This window comes from Chiloscyllium punctatum, chromosome 15 (assembly GCF_047496795.1).
Source record: "Chiloscyllium punctatum isolate Juve2018m chromosome 15, sChiPun1.3, whole genome shotgun sequence".
Classification (NCBI taxonomy): Eukaryota; Metazoa; Chordata; class Chondrichthyes; order Orectolobiformes; family Hemiscylliidae; genus Chiloscyllium; species Chiloscyllium punctatum.
In genome coordinates this window covers 42,696,230-42,717,161 of record NC_092753.1, presented here as the reverse complement: position 1 = coordinate 42,717,161, position 20,932 = coordinate 42,696,230, and the positions used below count along the sequence as shown (strand labels likewise).

The 20,932-nt window shown below is 42.6% G+C and overlaps 1 protein-coding gene across 1 annotated transcript in view; it reads left to right on the top strand.

Annotated features, from left to right (window-relative positions):
• Positions 1-20,932, top strand: part of LOC140486216 (organic solute transporter subunit alpha-like) — a 50,951-nt gene that overhangs the window by 14,863 nt on the left and 15,156 nt on the right. Inside the window, exons 2-5 of the mRNA XM_072585043.1 lie at positions 5,823-5,977; positions 10,189-10,262; positions 11,625-11,783; positions 17,808-17,919. Coding sequence (XP_072441144.1) covers positions 5,823-5,977; positions 10,189-10,262; positions 11,625-11,783; positions 17,808-17,919 — 500 coding nt within the window. The remainder of the gene's footprint in view (positions 1-5,822; positions 5,978-10,188; positions 10,263-11,624; positions 11,784-17,807; positions 17,920-20,932) is intronic.

The window sequence follows — 20,932 nt, the reverse complement described above, 5'->3', positions numbered from 1 at the left end:
GTGCCCTCAGGTTCTCATCTCTCCTGCCAATGGAAACATCTTCCCAATGTCCTCTCCATTCAGTATTCTGTATGTTTCAATTAGATTACCTCCTCATCCTTCTAAATTCCATTGAGTACAGACCCAGAAAACTCAAATGTTCATCTTATGTTAAGCCTTTCATTCCTGGGATCATTCTCGTGAACCTCCTCTGGACCAGCTCCAGGATCAATACATCCTTCCGTAGGTATGGGGCCCAAAATTGCTCACAATTCTTAAAAAGTGTGCTGACCATTGCCTTATGAAGCCTTAGAAGTACATCCCTGCTTTTAAACTTTAGACCTCGAAATAAATGCCAACATTGTATTTGCCTTCCTAACTACCAAAGTTAACTACCTAACTACCAACAACCTGTAAAGTTACCTGAAGAGAAACCTGGAAAACTCCCAAGACTCCATGCACTTCAGATTTCTGAATTTTCTCCCATTTAAAAAATAGTCTGTGCCTATTTTCCTACCAAAGTGCATGACCTCATACTTTCCCATGTTGTATTCCATCTACCACTTCTTTGCCCACTCTCCTAACCTGTCCAAATCCTTCTGCAGCCTCCCTGCCTCCTATATACACCTGTCCCTTTACCTATCTTCTTATCGTCTGCAAACTTAGCCACAATGCCCTCAGTTCCTTCATCTAGATCATTAATGTATAAAGTGAAAAGTTGTGATCCCAACATTGACCCTTGCAGAACACCACTGGTCACCGGCTGCCATCCTGAGAAGGTCCCTTTTATCCCGACTCTCTGCTTTCTGCCAGATAGTCAAGCTTCTATCCATGCTAGTGCCTTGCCTGTGACAACGTGGGTCCTTATCTTACTGAGTAGCCTCCTGTGCAACACCTTGTCAAAGACCTTCTTGAAGTCCAGGTAGATAACATCCATTGTCTCTCCTTGGTCTAACCTGCTCATTACATCCTCAAAGAATTCTAACAGATTTGTCAGGCACGACCTCCTTTTGATGAAACCATGCTGTCTTTACCCTATTTTACCACACATTTCCAAGCATTCAGAAATCTCATCCTTCACAATGGACTCCATAAGCTTTGATCATCCTTTGCCGAATTCTAAAATTGTCTTATCCCTCAAGCGCACTACTCTTTTTGCAAATATAATAAATCCTTCCTTTGAGCTAATCTTACCAATCTTCTTGTTGGCATTGGTTGGACCACATTTATCTCTGGGATCTTTGCACCTTAAAAGTATATATATCAGTTATTTGAATACTAACCATTACATGTCTACCATCATAACTTATAATTCAGTTTCCCAATCTATCCAAACCAACACATCCCTCATAGCTATGTGGTTTGATCTCCTATCCAAGGATTGGGAAAAATCTAAATTGTGTCTGAACTAAATATAATATTTAATCATATTGTGGTATTTTTCCTAAATGTCCTTTGCCATCAATTTATCAATTATCTCTTTCTCGCTGCACACCACTGGATCAACTACTTGATTCTTTGACATACTGATCTTGAAAACTGTCTTGTATGAGTTCCCTGAACTTATCCTCCAAACTATTACTGTAACTTTGGTTTCTCCAGTATATGTAGAGGTTAAATACCACTTATTGTTGTAAGTTGCATCCAAAGTTTCCTGGTTAACATTTTGCCCTCGACTACAACTATTGCTAGCGAACCCATAAACAACTGCCAACAATGCTTTCTGTCCCTAGCTATTTATTTAGTTCCACCCAAACTAATTTATCTTACTCATTTTCAGAGTTAAGTTATTTCTCTCTGCTCATTTCTCATCTTTATTAAAGGGTTACCTCTCCTTCTTTTCCCTGTCACTGTGGTCTAGATTCTGCATCCTGAATTCAGCTGGTTGGGCTGGGCAAAATTAGGACTTTCTGCATTGAGGCCTTCCAACATACAAGGGGGACTCAATGACATGCACCATATCAGATGCTGTGGGTGGTATAGAGTGGCACAGGAAAACAACATTAAGTTTTTTTTTGTCATAGAATGCTTACAATGTGGAAACAGGCCATTTGGCCCAATGACTCCACACCGACCCTCTGAAGAACCCACCCACACCCATTCCCCCACCCTATTGCTTTACATTTCCTCTGACTAATACTGGAAGCAAATAGCAGTGCTGTGGTGTTAAAACATATTGAGCAGCCATTTCAGTAAAATTGGAGTATAGAAAATGGACTAGGTAAAAACAAGGACTGCAGATGCTGGAAACCAGAGTCTAGATTAGAGTGGTGCTGGAAAAGCACAACAGGTCAGGCAGCATCCGAGGAGCAGGAAGCTTTTGCCTGAAACATCAATTTTCCTGCTCCTTGGATGCTGTCTGATCTGCTGTGCTTTTCCAGCACCACTCTAATCTAGTATATAAAATGGAACTTGCCCATTTCATCAACATTTTTACTATTATAGATGTTAACATAGCATATTCAGCCATGTAGGAATTAGAATGTAGCAGAGAATCTTACTGTTAAAAGCTCTGAAATATTTGATTACAGAGCTGCTAGGGGAGAGTTTCAGAGTAAAGAAGGTAACAAGTATCGTGAGTTGGACCTTGGTTAAGACTGAGCAGTGTTATGTAACAAACTCACTAGCATTGTTAAGTTGGCCACCATAAGAAATTCAAATCTGTAAGACAGTGGATGTAAGGAATTAGAAGTCAGCATGATTTAGCCTGCAGTTAAAGTGTGTATGTGGCTAAAAGAATTGGAATTTAATTTGGAGTCTTGGGTGGGTGGGGGGGTGGTGTGGGGGAGAGGGGGAGTGGGAGAGTGGGAGAGGGCAGGGAGGCAGTTGCTTCCCTTACGGTTCTCTAAGGTTTCAACGACTCACAACAGCACAGAACAATAATCAGGGATATTGATCCTCATTTGGAAATGTACATTCCAGTTTACAAGTTACATTGTATGTTTGGTTTTTTCCATAGCAGTAAAAGTCTTTCCAAACACCTTTTCTTCCCTCAGTGATCCTTCTTCAAGCACAGGGATTTTCCCAGCAATTCTATTCTCATTTGTTTTTGATATACAAACACCTTTTCCCCAACTGCTCGTGGTACACCACAAGTTTGCCAAAACCATACACGTTTGTTTTTACAAATGAATACAGTTGGATTGGTTGTATTCCATCTGAAGCTTATTTTTAACATGTCAGTATTTTATCAAATATTACCTCTTGAGCTGGAAGTGCACTTTTAAAATTTTTACAAGGTGTGGGCATCTCTGGCTAGCCAGAGTTTACTTTCCGTCCTTAATTACCCTTGAGAAGATGGTGGTGAGCTGCCTTCTCGAACCGGTATTCTGTTTACTTTATAACTTCACTATTTGCTGATGAGCATTTCTACACATTTCATCAGATGCCTTGGTCAGATTTGAACCCATGCCCTCAAAGCTGTTCCCAATGCATCCTAAAATCCACACTCAATGCTACATGTTTCCCCAAGCAGAGTCTAAATGTCTCTCTCCATCAGTACCACCTCATGCTATCTCAAATCTTTCTCAGTTCTCTTATTTTTTTGTCTCAATCAACATTTGAACAAGAAACTTTTCCTTTCAGGTGTTAAGGAACACAAGCTCCAAAAACGCACAGGTACCAATGTCCCTCTGGATTCTCCCTTCCCTCCAACTCTATTCCTTCCTTTAATCTTACCTCATACCATTGTATTCATTCTACCCTATGAACAGTCTACCCTCTCTGCTTCAAACTGCAGTGTCTCCATCCAGCACTACCCTCCTCCTGGCTGAGCTTGTTCTCACTTTGAATAACTTCTCCTTTAATTTGTCTCACTTTTTCCAAGTGAAAGGTATGTCAATGTGTATCTGCAGCAGTGCCAGCTTTGCCTATCTGTAGTTAGATATGTGGAATATTCCTTGTTCCAATCCTACTTGGGACAGGGGGTTGAGTCCATAACTCTCTCGGATACACCAATGATGTCATTGGTGCTTCCTGCTGTTGATTGTAATTGGAAAAATTAATCAGTTTTGTTTCTGATTTCCATCTTTCTCTCACCTTCACCTCATCCATCTCTGACTCTCCCTTTTGACTTCTCTGTTTCCATTTCTAGGTAATCTGTCCCCTGATACCCATTAGAACCTACCAACTTTCATATTTACACAAATATCTTGATTCACTGCTTCATCACTTCTAACACTTCTCACCCCACCTTTGTACCTTCCCATGCATTCTGAAAGTTTAACACTTGCCCTTCCACCTCCTCCCTTTATACTGTCCAGGGCCCCTTCCAGATGAAGCAGCTTTTTACCCGGACTTTTTCAATCTTATTTGTGGTGATTGTAATGAGGTCAGCCAGGTGGACCTCTTAAATATACATTCCCTGATTGTGGCTATTATCTGGTCCAATCTGGAAGCCCTGACTATTAGATATAAACAGGAGTGCCAGAGGTTCTGTTCACTCTGACAGCTTGCTGTGTGGAGGCTGGACCAGTGTCAAGTACTATGCACATGTAAATAAAGGGTGACTTGGTGAGGGGATACTGGACTCTGTGGAGCTATTTCATTATCTATTGTAATCACTGCTCACAAATCTGTCTTCATTTGCCCAGAACAATGGCCTGGGCCTAAGGATTACAATGTAGTTTCTTTTTGCATTGGCGAGATCAAATGTAGATTCTGTGACTGCTTTGCAATACATCTCCACTTTTGTCCATAGGACTTTCAATTCCAGACCTTACAATACCTTACTATTTCAATAAACCATCTTGCTGTCATGGTAACATTTCTGTCTTAGGTCTGCTGCAGCATTCCAATGAAGCTTATTGGAGGAACAACATCCCGTTTTCTGTTTAAGCACTTTACAGCCTCTAGAACTTAACATTGAATTCAACAGCTTGATGACATGATCTTTGTTCTTCATTTTGACGACAACCCACCAAGACTCTCGGCTCTGTCTTGTTTGTCATTTGTTTGTTACTGTTACTTGGCTGATTTGTCACCATTTTATACCTGTAATGTGCTGAAAAATAGTCTTAGTAGACTCAAAACATTAACTCTATTTCTCTCTCCACTGATACTGCCAGATCTACTGAGTTTCTCCTGCATTATCTGTCTTCATTTGCCCAGAACAATGGCCTGGGCCGAAGGATTACAAGTCCTACAGTCATCGGGATAATTTGCAAGAAATGCCACAGGGAAAACAACATTTATACTGCTTGAGAGACAACAGTTGGGTTGATTTGTTGGCAAGCAGATGATCACGGGCAGGGATGTTGTTAAGGAGAGCTAATGATGTCTGTCAGTTAATTTCCAAGCTCTCTGTAATGTGTATTACTACATGTAGATTCTATCACACACAGGTGCACCACACTGTGAATCCAACTGATAATCCTAAATTGGTTGTAGATGTAATACTTCACACATTCAGGATTATTTAGCAAATGCTGTCCAATAGCAGATTACATCTAATATTGAATACTGTACTGTGAGATTTTCAAGAGTGGCTGATAGATTGTAGTCATACTTCACTTAATGTGTATACCTAAGAGATCTGCTGTTTGATATGATTCACCATTTGAAATTGACAAATATGGTATATGAGTTTGTGTTGTTGTGATGCTAGGTATATAGGACATCAGTTCCAAATACTTGTGTAATGTATAAAAGTTATAATATGGAAGTTTAAAAACATCACTGTCTGTTTATAAAATTAAAGTTAACTGTTCAGCTCCTAACCCACTACTAAGAATTTATTCAAATATACACATACATAACATTTTTCTAAATATATTAGAAATATATATTATCAAGGTGGTAATGAAAACAGTTCATTTCCATAATGGTTTTGTTTCTTTCCACAGATTTGAGTGTGTCTTCTATCATTCTGTATAGTGTACTCAGTCTAATGACTTTAGTTGCAAATCTTGTGTATTTTGAGGAAGTTATCTACCTGTTAAGAAACGTTCCTGCCACAAACCGGAGAACAACTATAATGTGGGTCAGTGGAGTTTCATCTGTGAGTACACTTTCAAACATCTAATTGAAAAATTCATACATTCCTTGCTTTTGAAGAGTGGCTGATTTTAAAGACAAAATTCTGATGATTGGAGTCATACCTGGCACATAGGAAGATGGTTGTGTTTTTGAAAGGTAGTCATCTCAGCTCCAGGACACCTCTGCAAGATAATATCCTTGTGCTTTCAGTGCTTTATCAATTACCTTTTCTCTATCAGAAGGTCAGGGTATGGGGATGTTCACTGACAACTGCATGATGTTCAGCACCATTCACTACTCCTGAGATATAGGAGTCCATGTTCATTTGCAGCTAGACAATTTCCAAGTTTGGGCTGATAGTAGTAAATAAATTTATGTCAGTCAATGACATCTCTAACAAGAGAGAACCTAATTCTTGCCTTTTAATGTTCAATTGCATTACCATCACTAAAACCCCACTGTCAACATCCTGGGGGGTTACCATTGACTAGAAATCATTCAGGGCCAAGCAGCCTGATTGATTGGCACCACATCCACAAATATTCAGTCATTGATGCTCAGTGACAGAAACTATCTACATCTACAAGATAGACTGCAGAAATTGACAAATGATCCTGAGACAGCACTTTCCAAATCCACACCGATTTCCATTTAGAAGGACAAGGACAGCAACCAGATGGGAATTTCAAGATTCCCCCTCCAAGCCACTCACCATTCTGACTTGGAAATAAATACACTTTTCCATTTTTCTGCATGTCTTGAATTTCCCGCAAGGGATTTCAAATTGAAAAATCACTTGCTCACATAAATTATGAGCAACTTGGCATAACTTGGAGATCTGTTTGGAAAACAATGAACCAAAAATTGAGGAATACCAGCATTGCCTGAAACTCAATCCTCTCCTAACTTGCTTTATCAAAATATTGTAGTGAAGTAAAGAATAGAGAAATATATGTAGGTATTCCTTGATGTCTTGTTGTAAGCTTTGATGATTGAGCAATATAATACTTTAATTAACAATGCAAATGGAAGGTGCTGACAAAGAATTTTAAAATATCTGATTGGTCGCAAAAGCCCTCAAGTAAAAGTAAGTATATGAGCTACTTATCTAAAATGTGACAAAACAGTCAAAATCAATCTGCTTTACCCATCATTAGCCATACCCCTATCCACAAAAAACGATTCAAGAATAAATTATGCACAGATACTTTGAAAATGCTGGGAATACTCAGCAGACCTCACAGCATTTGTGGAGAGAGAAGCAAAGTTAACATTTCAGCTCTTGGATTAGAACCAAAGGTCTGTCTTCTGGCTGTGGTGAAACATTGAGAAAATATGGCGAGAAAAGGGGAAAAAGAAAGAAATGTCAAAAGTTGAGAAAGGGATTACGGATTTTCTCTTTAAGCTTTAAATGGTGAACTCAGATTCTCACTACTGAGCAGCAACTAACTAATTTCCATGTACTTGCAACTCATTATTAACCTAACTCACCTTATTATAAGCCACATTTTATTCTCCTTTCACTCCCCAAAAACTAGATAGTGCAGATCCCCAACATTAAATACAACATCAGCACCAGGCAGCTGCAGCTCTCCAGTTCCTTGTTCTGGCCTTCACCCAACTCTGCCTTTACCACATTGACTGTGGATACTCAGCCACTTTCACCCCCCACTGACGCCACTCACCTGAACACCGCCGACAGAATCGCTGATGACACGCCTCCCCCCCCCCCCCCCCGTGGATCCCACAGTCACCACCTCCGACCCCCGATGCTCTGGGTGAGCATCACTTCTGTTAGTGATGTCACTCCCGGTCCCTCCACTATCATGCCCACTCCAGTTACAGGCTCCACTCCCACTCCAGGTCCAAGTTTCCAGCCCTGCTAAGTTTTCACCGTCCCCCTCACTGAGGACGAATGATCAGTCCTCATCAAAGGATTTACCTTTATCCCCCTCCACTCCCAGATCAACAAATTCAGCATGCATTGTGACGTCGAACACTTCTTCCACCGCCTCTGCCTCCAAGCTTACTTTTTCAATCAAGATTCCTACCCACCTTCAGAGGATCCCTCCACCTGCCTCCAACACACCCCAGCCCCCACACACCCTGCGCCAGTCTGTTACCCACTCTCGACCTTATTATTTCCAACTTCCGCCGCATCACTGACCACCTCAACCTGTCCACCCCCCGTCCCCCACTCCAACCACTCAAAATCACAACACACAGCCTTCCACTCCCTCTTCTCCAACCCCAGCCTCACCATCAAACCACTGGACAAAGGGGGTGCAGTGGGAGTTTGGTGCACTGACCTCTACACCGCTGAAGCCAGTTGCCAACTGGAAGACACCTCCTCCTACCGCCCCCTTGACCATGACCTCACCTCCCATCACCAAGCCATCATCTCCTAGATGTACACAGCTTCATCACCTCAGGGGATCTCCCACCCACAGCTTCCAACCTCATTGTTCAGGAACTCAACACCACCCAATTCTACCTCCTATGCAAGATCCACAAGTCTGACTAACCCATCTGACCCATCGTCTCAGTCTGCTCCTGCCCCACCAAACTCTTCTCCACATACCTTGCTGCTGTCATATCCCCCTGTACAGGAACTCCTCACATACATTCAGAACAATACCCACACCTTCCACCTCCTCCAAGACATCCATTTTCCTGGCCTCCAATGCCTCATCTTCACCATGGACATCCAGTACCTGTACACCTCCATCTGTCATGACCAAGGCCTCCAGGCCCTCAATTTTTCCTCTCCCAACATCACCACCAGTACCCTTCCACTGACATTCTCATTCGTTTGACTGAACTGGTCATCGCCCTCAATAGTTTCTCTTTTGAATCCTCTCACTTCCTCCAGACGAAAGGGGTAGCCATGGGCATGCGCATGGGCCCCAGCTATGCCTGTCTCTTTGTCGTTACGTGGAACAACCCATCTTCCACAGTTGTATCGGCACCACTCCCCTCCTCTTCCTCCGCTATATTGATACTGCATTGGCACCACCTCATGCTCCCATGAGGAGGTTGAACAGTTCATTAACTTCACCAACACATTCCATCCCAACCTAAAATTCACCTGGACCATCTCAGACACCTCCCTCCCCTTCCTGGACCTCTCCATCTCCATCAACAGTGACCAACTCAACACTGACATCTTCTACAAACCCACCAACTCACACAGCTACCTGCACTACAACTCCTCCCATCCTGCCTCCTATAAAAATGCTATCCCGTATTCTCAATTCCTCTGCCTCCACTGCATCTGCTCCCAGGAACACCAGTTCCACCACAGAACACACCAGATGGTCTCTTTCTTTAAAGACCACAGTTCCCCCTGCCACGTGGTTGATGATGCCCTCCAGTGCATCTTATCCACTTCCCACATCTCTGCCCTCGAACCCCACCCCTCCAATTGCAACAAGGGCAGAACCCCCCCTTGTCCTCACCTTCCACCCCACCAATCACTGTACATCGCATCATCTTCCGCCATTTCCGCCATCCACACATGTCATTTATTGTATCAATTGCTCCTGATACAGTCCCCTTGACATGGTGAAGACAGGACGCCTAGTTGGAGAGTGCTTCAGAGAACATCTGTGGGACACCCGCACCAACCAACACCAATGCCCCATGGCTGAACACTTCAACTCACCCTCCCACTCTGCCAAGGATGTGCAGGTTCTGGGCCTCCTCCATTGCCACTCCCTCACCACCTGATGCCTGGCAGAAGAACGCCTCATCTTCCGCCTTGGGACCCTCCAACCCCATGGCATCAATGTGGATTTCACCAGTTTTCTCAATTCTCCTCCCCCCACCTTATCCCAGATCCAATCTTCCAACTTGGCACTGCCCTCATGACCTCTCCTACCTGTCCATTTTCCTTGCCACTTATCCACTCCACCCTCTTCTCTGACCTATCCACTCCACCCTCCTCTGACTATCACCATTACCCCCACCTCCATCTACCGATCGCACTCTCAGCTACCTTACCCCAGCAACCCCCCCCAACCCCACTTATCTCACCACCCCCTCCGCTCACACAGCCTCATTCCTAATGAAGGGCTTTTGCTCAAAACGTTGACTGTCCTGCTCCTCGGATGCTGCCTGGCTGGCTGTGCTTTTCCAGCACCACATTCTCGACTCTAATCTCCAGCATCTGCAGTTATCACTTTCACCTACATCTGTTCCAATGTCTTATGGTCGTTTATATTTTCATTTCAGGTGGTGGCAACTACATCTTGTGTCGGGATGTTCATTCCTCTGGCATCAATGATCACAGATTTAACGACAGTAGTGTATGTATTTCTATTGAGTTTTCTATTGTACCAAGTATGCATTGCTTTTTAATTGTTTTCATTAAATTCTGGAAAGTAAAAATGCCTTAAAATTACATCCTGTCTAGACCAAGAATCAAGAACCCTTCAATCAAATCTTTCTCTCTTTTGTTCAAAAATAAATTGCTTACATGGTTTATGGAGATGGAATGGAATAAACTGTGCTGTCTCTGATAAGAGTTTTAAAGTATAAGATAATAACTATAGAAGATAGAGCTCACAAAAGAAAGTGCAGCTGTCTCCCTTTACAACATCTAATATGAAATAACTGTGCAGATGAACGCAACTGCCCTTTCTATAATTTCTTCTCTGTGAGGTAATTAAGAATACTTGACTCATTTAGAAACATGACTGGTAGAATGTAGCTTTAAAGGTATTTTTAATCTGTAATGGGTGATTTCAGAATTTTAAACTAGTTAGAATTTATGCTATGATAATGGAAATTTCCCACAAACTATCCCTTGGTCAAAGTGCACAGATGTTGTGATCACAGGAGATATGAATTGGAGCTGAGATAACCATACTGCAGGCCTGATCCTATTGAGCCATAGAAAGCGTGCATATTTATTTGTATGATCATAGCATTAACCCCAAGTGACAACATTTGAATTATTTTCTAGCATTCCTGGCAAAGCACTTACTTCAATCAATTTGTTCTCTCTTCCTGGCTGTCTGCCTGTAAGCAGAGAACTAACTTGCAGACACATGTTGTGGTTAAGAATTGCATAATAGTAAACTGGTGATGAATGTCTTTCCAAATTCCATTCTAAGCTGATGGTAATAATTTATTTTACAGGCAAAGCCTGAAAATAAAATGGAGGAGATTGACAATTTAATAATGTTCAGTAATTACAGATGAAAATCTATATCCTGTTACTTTGTAGCTATGCACCATTATGCCTACTTTATCCGATTTGGGATTTTTTTTGGCAAAGTAACTCGGAAATTTCTTGACAAGTCAACTTTGTAGTCTCGGTTGAGTGTAACTAATTTTTATCTCACAGCAATGATAAGAGAGAAACCTCTCACAGCATTCACAATCCAATGTAACAACTTATCAGTGGGACAAACTTCACACAGAAAATTTTGTTTTTTATATTAGCAGTTACCAAGTTTCTTTCAACTGGAAAACTTTTCAGCATGAAACATAGCAGGAGACCAGCAGGAAACTCCGAGAGAAATAATGTAAATACATGGCCATGCTAGCTGAGAAATATTTTAAAGCATTCAGGATAAAGCAACAACTAGCAAGAATACAAAGTTCATATGCATGAACCATATTTTATAGATGAATTTCTTGGAACACTTTTATCATTTCTATAGGTACTTTGCAATAGCATTTCACAAGTTCCAAGAGATGATGATAGAAGAATTTGGTGGAGATGAGGCCTTTTTGAAACGATTTGAAAATACACCAATGACGTTTAGTACAGGACCCTGCTGTTGTTGCTGTCCATGTTTACCAACTGCAAAGACTTCAAGGTGAGGTAAATATAATTTGCAAAAATGTTTGTGGAACTGTCATCTGTCATTTCTGTAATTGGCACATGTTGTTTATTCTGAGTTGTAGAAGTTAAAGTTAATAAGTGGTTTGAGTGAAATCCTTGATCAGTTTAACAAGGAGTCTGGATGCTATTCCATAGAATTATAGAGTTATACAGTAATGAAAACATCACTTTGGTCCAACTTGTCCATGCTGACTAAGTTTCCCAAACTAAACTAGTCACATTTGCCTGCCTGTATCCCTCTATAGGCATAGAGTCATTGATAGGATGAGATTGTGTTCTCTTTGTTAACTGACGGTTTTCATTGAAGTAGGTTATGTGATGTCAATCCAAACCCTTGTAGGCCAGAAAAACAAAATAATGATAAATTTCCATGTCTGGAATGGAACATGGAAACAGGAGTAAGCTACTCAATCCCGCAATCAATTTAATTAGATCAGAATTAATATGTATTGCATGTCTATTTACAACTTTCCCATCCCACAACCCATGGATTTCATTTCTTTTAACATTCTTTATCTAACAAAAATCTATCAATCCTAGTTATGAAATTTTCAATTGCCCTAACTTCACCGGAAAACTGTTACAAATTGCTCTTCTCTTTTTTGTAAATTTGGATATAACACGGTTACAATGAGAGACTCTTGTATTATTTGGGATGAAGACATATTAGGGATTTGTAAATGAAACACTTCCTATTCTTCTCAGCTATAATAAACATGACCTTGAAATATTTTATGTTGACAGAGCAAAAATTGAAAAGGTCTTCCAGACCCCAAGTTCTATTTTATGTCTCTTTTAGCTGTATTCTCAGATGCATTTTTGAAAGCATATTTGTTCATTTTAATTTGCAGCTGTGAGAGTCATAGAGTCACAGAGCCATAGAGTTATAAGCACAGAAACAGATCCAACTTGTCCATGCCAATTAGAAATACTAAACTGATCTAATCCCATTTGCCAGCATTTGGCCCATCGTCCTCTAAACCTTTCCTATTGCAAGTATCCATCCAGATGCCTTTTAAATGTTGTAAGTGTAACTGCCCCCACCTTGGGCAGCTTGTTCCATACACACAACACCTCTGTCTTTATAAGGTCATCCCTCAGCCTCTTTCACTCCAAGGAAAAAAGCCCCAACCTATTAGCCTCTCCCTATAGCTCAAACCCTCCAATCCCAGCAACATCCTTATAAATCCTTTCTGAACCCTTTCAAATTTAACAACAGCTTTCCTACAGCAGGGAGACCAGAATTGATGCAATATTCCAGAAATGGTCTAACCATTGTCCTGTACAGCTGCAACCTCCCAACACCTATAGTCAGTACACTGATCAATGAAGGCTAGTGTACAAAAATGCCTTCTTCAGTATCCTACCCACCAGTGACTCCACTTCCAAGGAACTATGAACCTACATCTCTAGGTCTCTTTGTTTGGCAAAATTCCCCAGAACCTTACCACTAAGTGTATAAGTCCTGCAGCACCTCACATTTATCTAAATTAAACTTCATCAGCTACTCCTTAGCCCATTGGCCCATCTGATCAATGTACTCTGAGGTAACCTTCATTGTCCACAAAAATCTTTGACACCTTACCAAAGTGATCATATTTCACGTGTAATTGTAAATGGTGAGTATTCATCAAAGGAAAGCATCACATAAAATCCCAATCATATTTTTGCCAGATAGTCTCACACAATGAACGTTCCAGAAGAGATCACTGATCCATAATCAAGTCCAAATCTTCCTACGTTTTCTTTCCCAGCCCAACCAGGTTCGACTCCAGCCTCGGGTGACTATCTGTGTGAAGTTTACACATTCTCCCTGTATCTGTGTGGGTTTCTTCTATGTGCTCCAGTTTCCTCCCACAATCCAAAGATGTGCAGGCTAGGTGAATTGGCCATACTAAATTGCCCATGGTGTAGGTAATTAGTCAGAGGTGAATATAGGGTAATGGAATGGATCTGGGTGGGTTACTCTTCAGTGGGTCAGTGTGGACCTTTTGGGCTGAAGGGCCTGTTTCCCCATAGTAGGGATTCTAATTCTAATCAGACACTGAGTAAATTCAGTTCCTGATTTGGACAGGCTCTTCTCATAACAAAAGTAATGGCTGAAATGTTATTGGACAGTGGTTCAGTGGCTGGACAGTTGAGATCAACCTCACCGAGGTAAGATATGGAAGCCCCAACTGTAATTTCCATTCATCAGGCTGTTAATTTACAGTCAGGACTTCTGCCCCTTTAAGGAGGGATTTCTCAGCCTATCAGATAGGTGGCAGCACTGTGAGCAGTGGCTTCTGTTGGAAGAGCAGCAAACCCAGGCCAGGCATCAGGAAGGAATTCAATTTGAGTCAGGTTAGGTTTGCCTATCTGGGGGTAGAGAGTCACTTTTGAGATTAGAAAGGACTTCTTTCAGCAGAAATACCCTCTCTCAGTGAAGATGTAGAGCAATTCTTTGTGGTCGGGACTGTGGTGCTGGAAAAGCACAGCAGGTCAGGCTGGATCCGAGAAGCAAGAGAATCAACGTTTTGGGCATATGCCCTTCATCAGGAATGAGGCTTGCGATCTGGGGGCTGAGAGATAAATGGGAGTGGGGGGTGGGGCTGGGGGCAGGTAGCTGAGAATGCAATAGGTAGATGAATGTGGGAGAGAAGGTGATAGGTCAGAGAAGAGAGTGGAGCAGATAGATGGGAAAGACAATGGACAGGTCAAGAGGGTGGTGCTAAGTTTTGGAGGCTTGGGAGTGGGATAAGGTGGGGGCGGAATGAGGAAACTGGTGAAATCACATTGATCCTATGTGGTTACAGGGTCCCAAGGCAGAAGGTGAGGAGTTCCTCTGCCTGGTGTTGAGTGGTTAGGATTTGGTAATGGAGGAGGCCCGGGACCTGCATATCTTTAGTGGAGTGGGAGGGAGTGTTAAAGTGTTCAGCCATGGGGAGGTGGGGTTGGTTGGTGCAGGCATCCCAGAGATGTTCTCTGAAATGATCCACAAGAAGGTGTCCTGTCTCCCTGATGTAGAGGAGACCACATCGGGTGCAACGGATACAGTAGATTACATTAATGGAAGTACTGGTAAATTTCTATTGGAGGATCCTTTGGGACCTTGGATGAAGGTGAGGGAGGAGGTGTGGAGTCAGGGTTTGCACTTCCTGCGCAGCAATGGAAGGTGCCAGGAGTGGGGTAAGGGCTGGTGGGGGTGCGTAGACCTGACAAGGGAGTTGTGAAGGGAATGGTGTCTCTGGAACGCTGATAGGGGTGGGGAGGGAAACACTGGTGGTGCAGTCCGTTTGTAGGTGGCGGAAGTGACGGAGGATGATGCAATGTATGTGGAAGTTGGTGGGGCGGAAGGTGAGGATTGGGGGATTCTGTCCTTGTTGCATTGAGAGGGGTGGAGTTCAAAGGAAGAGGCGTGGGAAGTGGAGGAGGTGTGATGGAGGGCATCGTTGAACACGTTGGGGGGGAAATTGCAGTCTTTGAAGAAGGAGGCCATCTTGGATTTTCTATGATGGAATTGGTCACTCAGGGAACAGACGTGGCGGAGGCAGAGGAATTGGGAATAAGGAATCCCATCTCCATTTCTGGCAGCCGATTAACTCCGGACATCTACTACAAACCCACGGACTCCCACAGATACTTGGACTACACCTCCTCCCACCCTGTCTCCTGTAAAAACACTATCCCTTATTCCCAATTCCTATGCCTCTGCCACATCTGTTCCTAGGATGACCAATTCCCAGGTAGCCTCCTTCTTGAAAGACCTCAATTTCCACTCACACATTGTTGACAATGCCCTCCAGCGCATGTCCTCCACTTCCCACACTACCACCCTTGAACAACACCCCTCCCAAAGCTAGAACCCCCCCAGTCCTCACCTTCCACCCCACCAACCTCCATATACATCGCATCATCCTCCACCACTAAGGATATATTTCCCTCCCCATCCTAAATATAGTTCCAGAGAAACCATTCTCTCCGCAACTCCCTTGTCAGATCTATGCCCCCCACACCAGCCCTCACCCAACTCCCGGCACTTTCCCCTGCCACTGCAGGAAGTGCAAAACCTGCGCCCACACCACTCCACTCACTTCTGTCCTAGGCCCCAAAGGATCCTTCCACATCCAACAGAAATTTACCTGTACCTACCTAAATGTCATCTACTGTATCCGTTGCACCTGATGTGGTCTCCTCTACATAGGGAGTCAGGACACCAACTAACGGATCATTTCAGAGAACCATCTCTAGGATGCCTGCACCAACCAACCCCACCACCCCGTGGCTGAACACCTCAACTCCCCCTCCCACTCCACCAAGTATAGACAGGTCCTGTGTCTCCTCCATTGCCAAATCCTAACCACCAGTGGGCAGGAGGAAGAATGCCTCATCTTCCACCTTGGGACCCTACAACCACATGGGATTACTGTGGATTTCACCAGTTCCCTCATTTCCCCCCTATTTTATCCCAGTCCCAAGCCTCCAACTCAGCACCACCTTCTTGACCTGTCCATTGTTTTCCCATCTATCTGCTCCACCCTTCTCTTCAACCTAAGACCTTCCCCAATTTTCATCTACCTATTGCATTCCCAGCTACCTTCACCCCCTGCCCCACCCCCCCTCCCATTTATCTGTCAGCTTCCTGGACCATAAGCCTCATTCCTGATGAAGGGCATCTGCCAGAAACATCGATTCTCCTGCTCCTTGGATGCTGTCTGACCTGCTGTGCTTCTCCAGTGCCACACTTTTGACTTTGATGTCCAGGACCTGCAGTCCTCACTTTCTCCCAATTCATTGTGGAGCCCAATTAGGTGGACCCCCATCACCTTAGCCCACAGGATAGTGACCAGATAACTTATTAATGGTGTTGGGAAGTGGCCCTTAAATGTCTACCCATCATTCTTCATGTCGCCCACAAAATCCTGGCCAAAATTTCATATTAGGAAGTCTCTGATGCACAATACCATAATGTGACAAAGCTGCAAAGATGACTTTTCTAATACAATATCCATATGGTGAGCTCCTAATCATTGTTGAGTGATGTTTGTTTGGTTCCTAACAGAAAACCAGTTGATTCTAATCCTGTACTGTTCATTGGCTCTGTAAGATGGTTAGAAGTATACGAGTTAGCATGCTATCATTTCAAAGTAAGAATATTGCTAATGTAATATAAGGTGCCATAGTCCACAAAAGGACCATAGGCAGTTCTTTTCATTAGGGAAAAAGAGACAGTTATTATATGAGGTGTGCTCAAAGGTAACACGTCCACAAGCCTGGGCTAAAATGAGGTACCACAAACAGTGCAGGGACAGAACCCACAGTGTTTGTATTATTCTGTGCATCACTCTAGTCATCTAACCAACTAATATAACTGATCTTGATAGTGTATTAATTGTATTATGATACATGAGTGAAGTGTATTATTTAATCAAATACCTTGAGCATTTGTAATAAGAAACTACAATTTATTTAATTTCAAAAGAGCACAAAGGTTTTGTGGCACAGTGATAGTATCCCTACATCTAGGCCAGAGGGTCTGGGCTTTAGTCCTGCCAGCCTCCAAGAAGTGGCAGAACATGCCCTAACAAGTTGATTGAAACAAATATAGGGAGGAACTTATTTCCATGGCCAGTGGACACCGTGTGGATTTTGCCCAATATTTGTTCCCCAATCAATATCCATACAAAGAATATTCTGGTTATTGTTATATTCCGGTTTATTGGGGTTTGATGTGCACAAACTGTTGGCAGCATTTCCTACATTCCAACTGTGACTACACTTTTTGAAAGTGCTTAATTGTAAATACTTTGAGACTTTCCAAAGCCATGAAAGATGCTACATAAATTCAAGTCTTTATTTTTCTTCAGGAAATATTACACAAGGTGCTCCATGAAGTGGTTTGAGATAAGTCACTTGTTGGATTACAATGTTAAGTGTAAATGGGAGATGGATCTGATGATTTACATATCCATCTAAAGCTGTTGTTTACATATATTCATGTTTTTAAATTTCCTTTCAGGCGCTTGATGTTCTTGCTGAAATTGGGAACATTTCAGCTTGCTTTCTTACGGCCAGTCCTAATGATCTTCACATTAGTCCTTTGGGTTAATGGAACATTCATCCCAGATGACGTATGTTCTTTTTCCCTATTGATTTACATGCTAATAGATGAAAAGGATGAATAAAAACGCTGGTGATTAATTGACAAATTTTATTTACAGATGGCCATTGACACGTTTCCATCTTCTGAGCAGCTAATTGAGCAGTACCTTTTATAAAGCTGCAACCTTTTAAAAATATGCATCATCATTTTTCAATATCTCTGCAGTATAATGTTCAGGGAAGATGGACAGTGGTTGTAGAGAATGTTCCGAAAAAAGAATTGTGCTGAAAGAATACTTAGACCTCTAAATAGATCTCCATTTCGTTATGTCTCACCATACATTGTTAGCCAAATATTAGCAGTATGTTTCAAAGCTGTTGTCCATATTTGATCAATTACAAATTACCACTGTAACACCAAAATAGATTGATCAAGTGTAGCCCAGCCACCACTATAACCATAACAGGCTGATTGAACTTTTCCATTTCACAATTAATTTTTTTTTAAAATTCACTTGTGGGACGTGTGTGTTGATGGCTGGCCAGCATTTATTGCGCATCCCTAGTTGCCCTTGAGAACATAGAACGTAGAACTGTACAGCACAGGAACGGGAACTTCGGCCCACAATGTTGCGCCGAACATGACACCACGGAACATAGAACAATACAGCACAGTACAGGCCTTTCGGCCTTCAATGTTATGATGACCTTTTATCCTACTCTAAGATAAGACTAACATACACACCTTTCATTGCACTATCTTCCATGTGCTTATCCAAGAGTCACTTAAATGTTCCTAATGTATCTGACTCTACACAGAGAGTGGTGGGTGTGTGGAATACACTGCCAGTGGTGGTAGTAAAGAACCTACCTCTGAAATCTCCTCTAAACCTTCCTTCAGTCACCTTAAAATTATCTTCGAAATCGACGTTTCGGGCAAAAGCCCTTTGCCCAAAACGTTGATTTCGAAGCTACTTGGATGCTGCCTGAACTGCTGTGCTCTTCCAGCACCACTAATCCAGAATCTGGTTTCCAGCACCTGCAGTCATTGTTTTTACCACCTTAAAATTATGCCCCCCCCCATTTCCACCATTGGAAAAAGTCTCTGGCTACCAACTCTATCTCTGCCTCTCATCATCTTGTACACTTCTTTCAAGTCACCTCTCATCCCTCTTCGCTCCAATGAGGAAAGCCCTAACTCCCTTAACCTTTCTTCATAAAACATGCCCTCCAGTCCAGGCAACATCCTGGTAAAACTCCTCTGCGCACTCTCTAAAGCTTCCACATCTTTCCTATAATGAAGTGACCAGAACTGAACACAATATTCCAAGTGTGGTCTACCCAGTTTTTTATAGAGCTACAGCATAACCTCGCGGCTGTTAAACTCAATCGCTCAGCTAATGAAAACCAACGCACCATATGCCGCCTTAACAACCCTATCAACTTGGGTGGCAGCTTTGAGGGATATGGATCTCACATTGCCAAGAATCCTGTCTTTAACCCTGTATTCTGCATTCAAATTTATCCTTCTAAAATGAATCACTTCACACTTTTCCAGGTTGAACTCCATCTGCCACTTCTCAGCCCAGATCTGCATCCTGTCAATGTCCTGTTGCAATCTACAACAGCCCTCCACACTATCCACAACTCCACCAACTTTTGTGTCATCAGCAAACTTATTAACCCACCCTTCCACTTCCTTATCCAAGTCACTTATAAAAATCACAAAGAGCAGAAGTCCCAAAACTGATCCCTGCAGAACACCACTGGTCACCGAGCTCCAGGATGAATACTTTCTATCTACTAACACCCTCTGTCTTCTCCGAGGAACCTTGTCTGAAACCTTACTAAAATCTCTGTAGATAACATCCACTGCTGTACCCTTGTCGATCACCTTTGTCACCTCCTCGAAAAATTTGATCAAGTTAGTGAAGGTGGTGTTGAGATGCCTTCTTGAACCATTGCAATCCATTGTAGGTTGACCCACAATATCCTGAGAGGGGGAATTCCAGGATTTTGACCCAGTGATGGTGAATGAACAGTGACATATTTCGAGGTCAGGATTGTGAGAGGCTCAGAGGGAAACTTGCAGGTGCTAGTGTTCCCATGTGTCTGCTGCCCTTTTCCACTGAATGAAAGTGATTGTTGGTTTGGAAGATGCTGTCTAAGGATTGTTGGTGACTTTCTGCAGTGCCTCTTGTGGATAGTCAATATTGTTGCAACTGAGTGTCAATGGTGGAGGGAGCTTATGAATGGCTTATGCCCGAAACATTGACTCCCCTGCACCTTGGATGCTGCCTGATCCGCTGTGCTTTTCCAGTGCCATACCTTTCAACTCTAGCTCTCCAGCATCTGCATTCTCACTTTTTCTGAGTTGATGGGGTACCAATCTACTGAGCTACTTTGTCAAGTTTTGATGAAACTGCACCTATCCAAGCAAATGAGGAGTATTCCATCACACTACTGATATGTACCTTGCAGATAGTGGACAGGCTTTGTGGAGGTGGGAGTTGAGTTACTTACTGCAGTATCCCTAACCTCTGACCTGCTCTTGTAATCACTCTGTTCATGTGGCAAATTCAGTGGAGTTTCTGGTCAGGATGTTGTTTACTGGGGGAAGCAGTGATGGTAACACTATTGAATGTCAAGCAACGTTAGTTAGGTTGTCTCTCGTTGGAGGTGGTCATTGCCTGGCATTTTGTGTGGGATGAATGTTGCTACTGTCAGCCCAAACCTCAACATTGTCCAGATCTTGCTGCATTTGAACACGGACTGTTTCAATAGCTGAGGAGTTGGGAATGGCGCTGAACATTGTGCAATTATCGGCAAACATCCCCACTTAGAATGTAGAACATTACAGCGTGGTACAGGCCCATCAGTCCTCGATGTTGCACCACCCTGTGAAACCAATCTGAAGCACATCTAACCTACACTTTTCCATTCTCATCCATAAGTCTATCCAATGACCATTTAAATGTCCTTAAAGTTGGCAAGTCTGCTACTGTTGCAGGCAGTGCATTCCACACTCCTCCTACTCTGAGT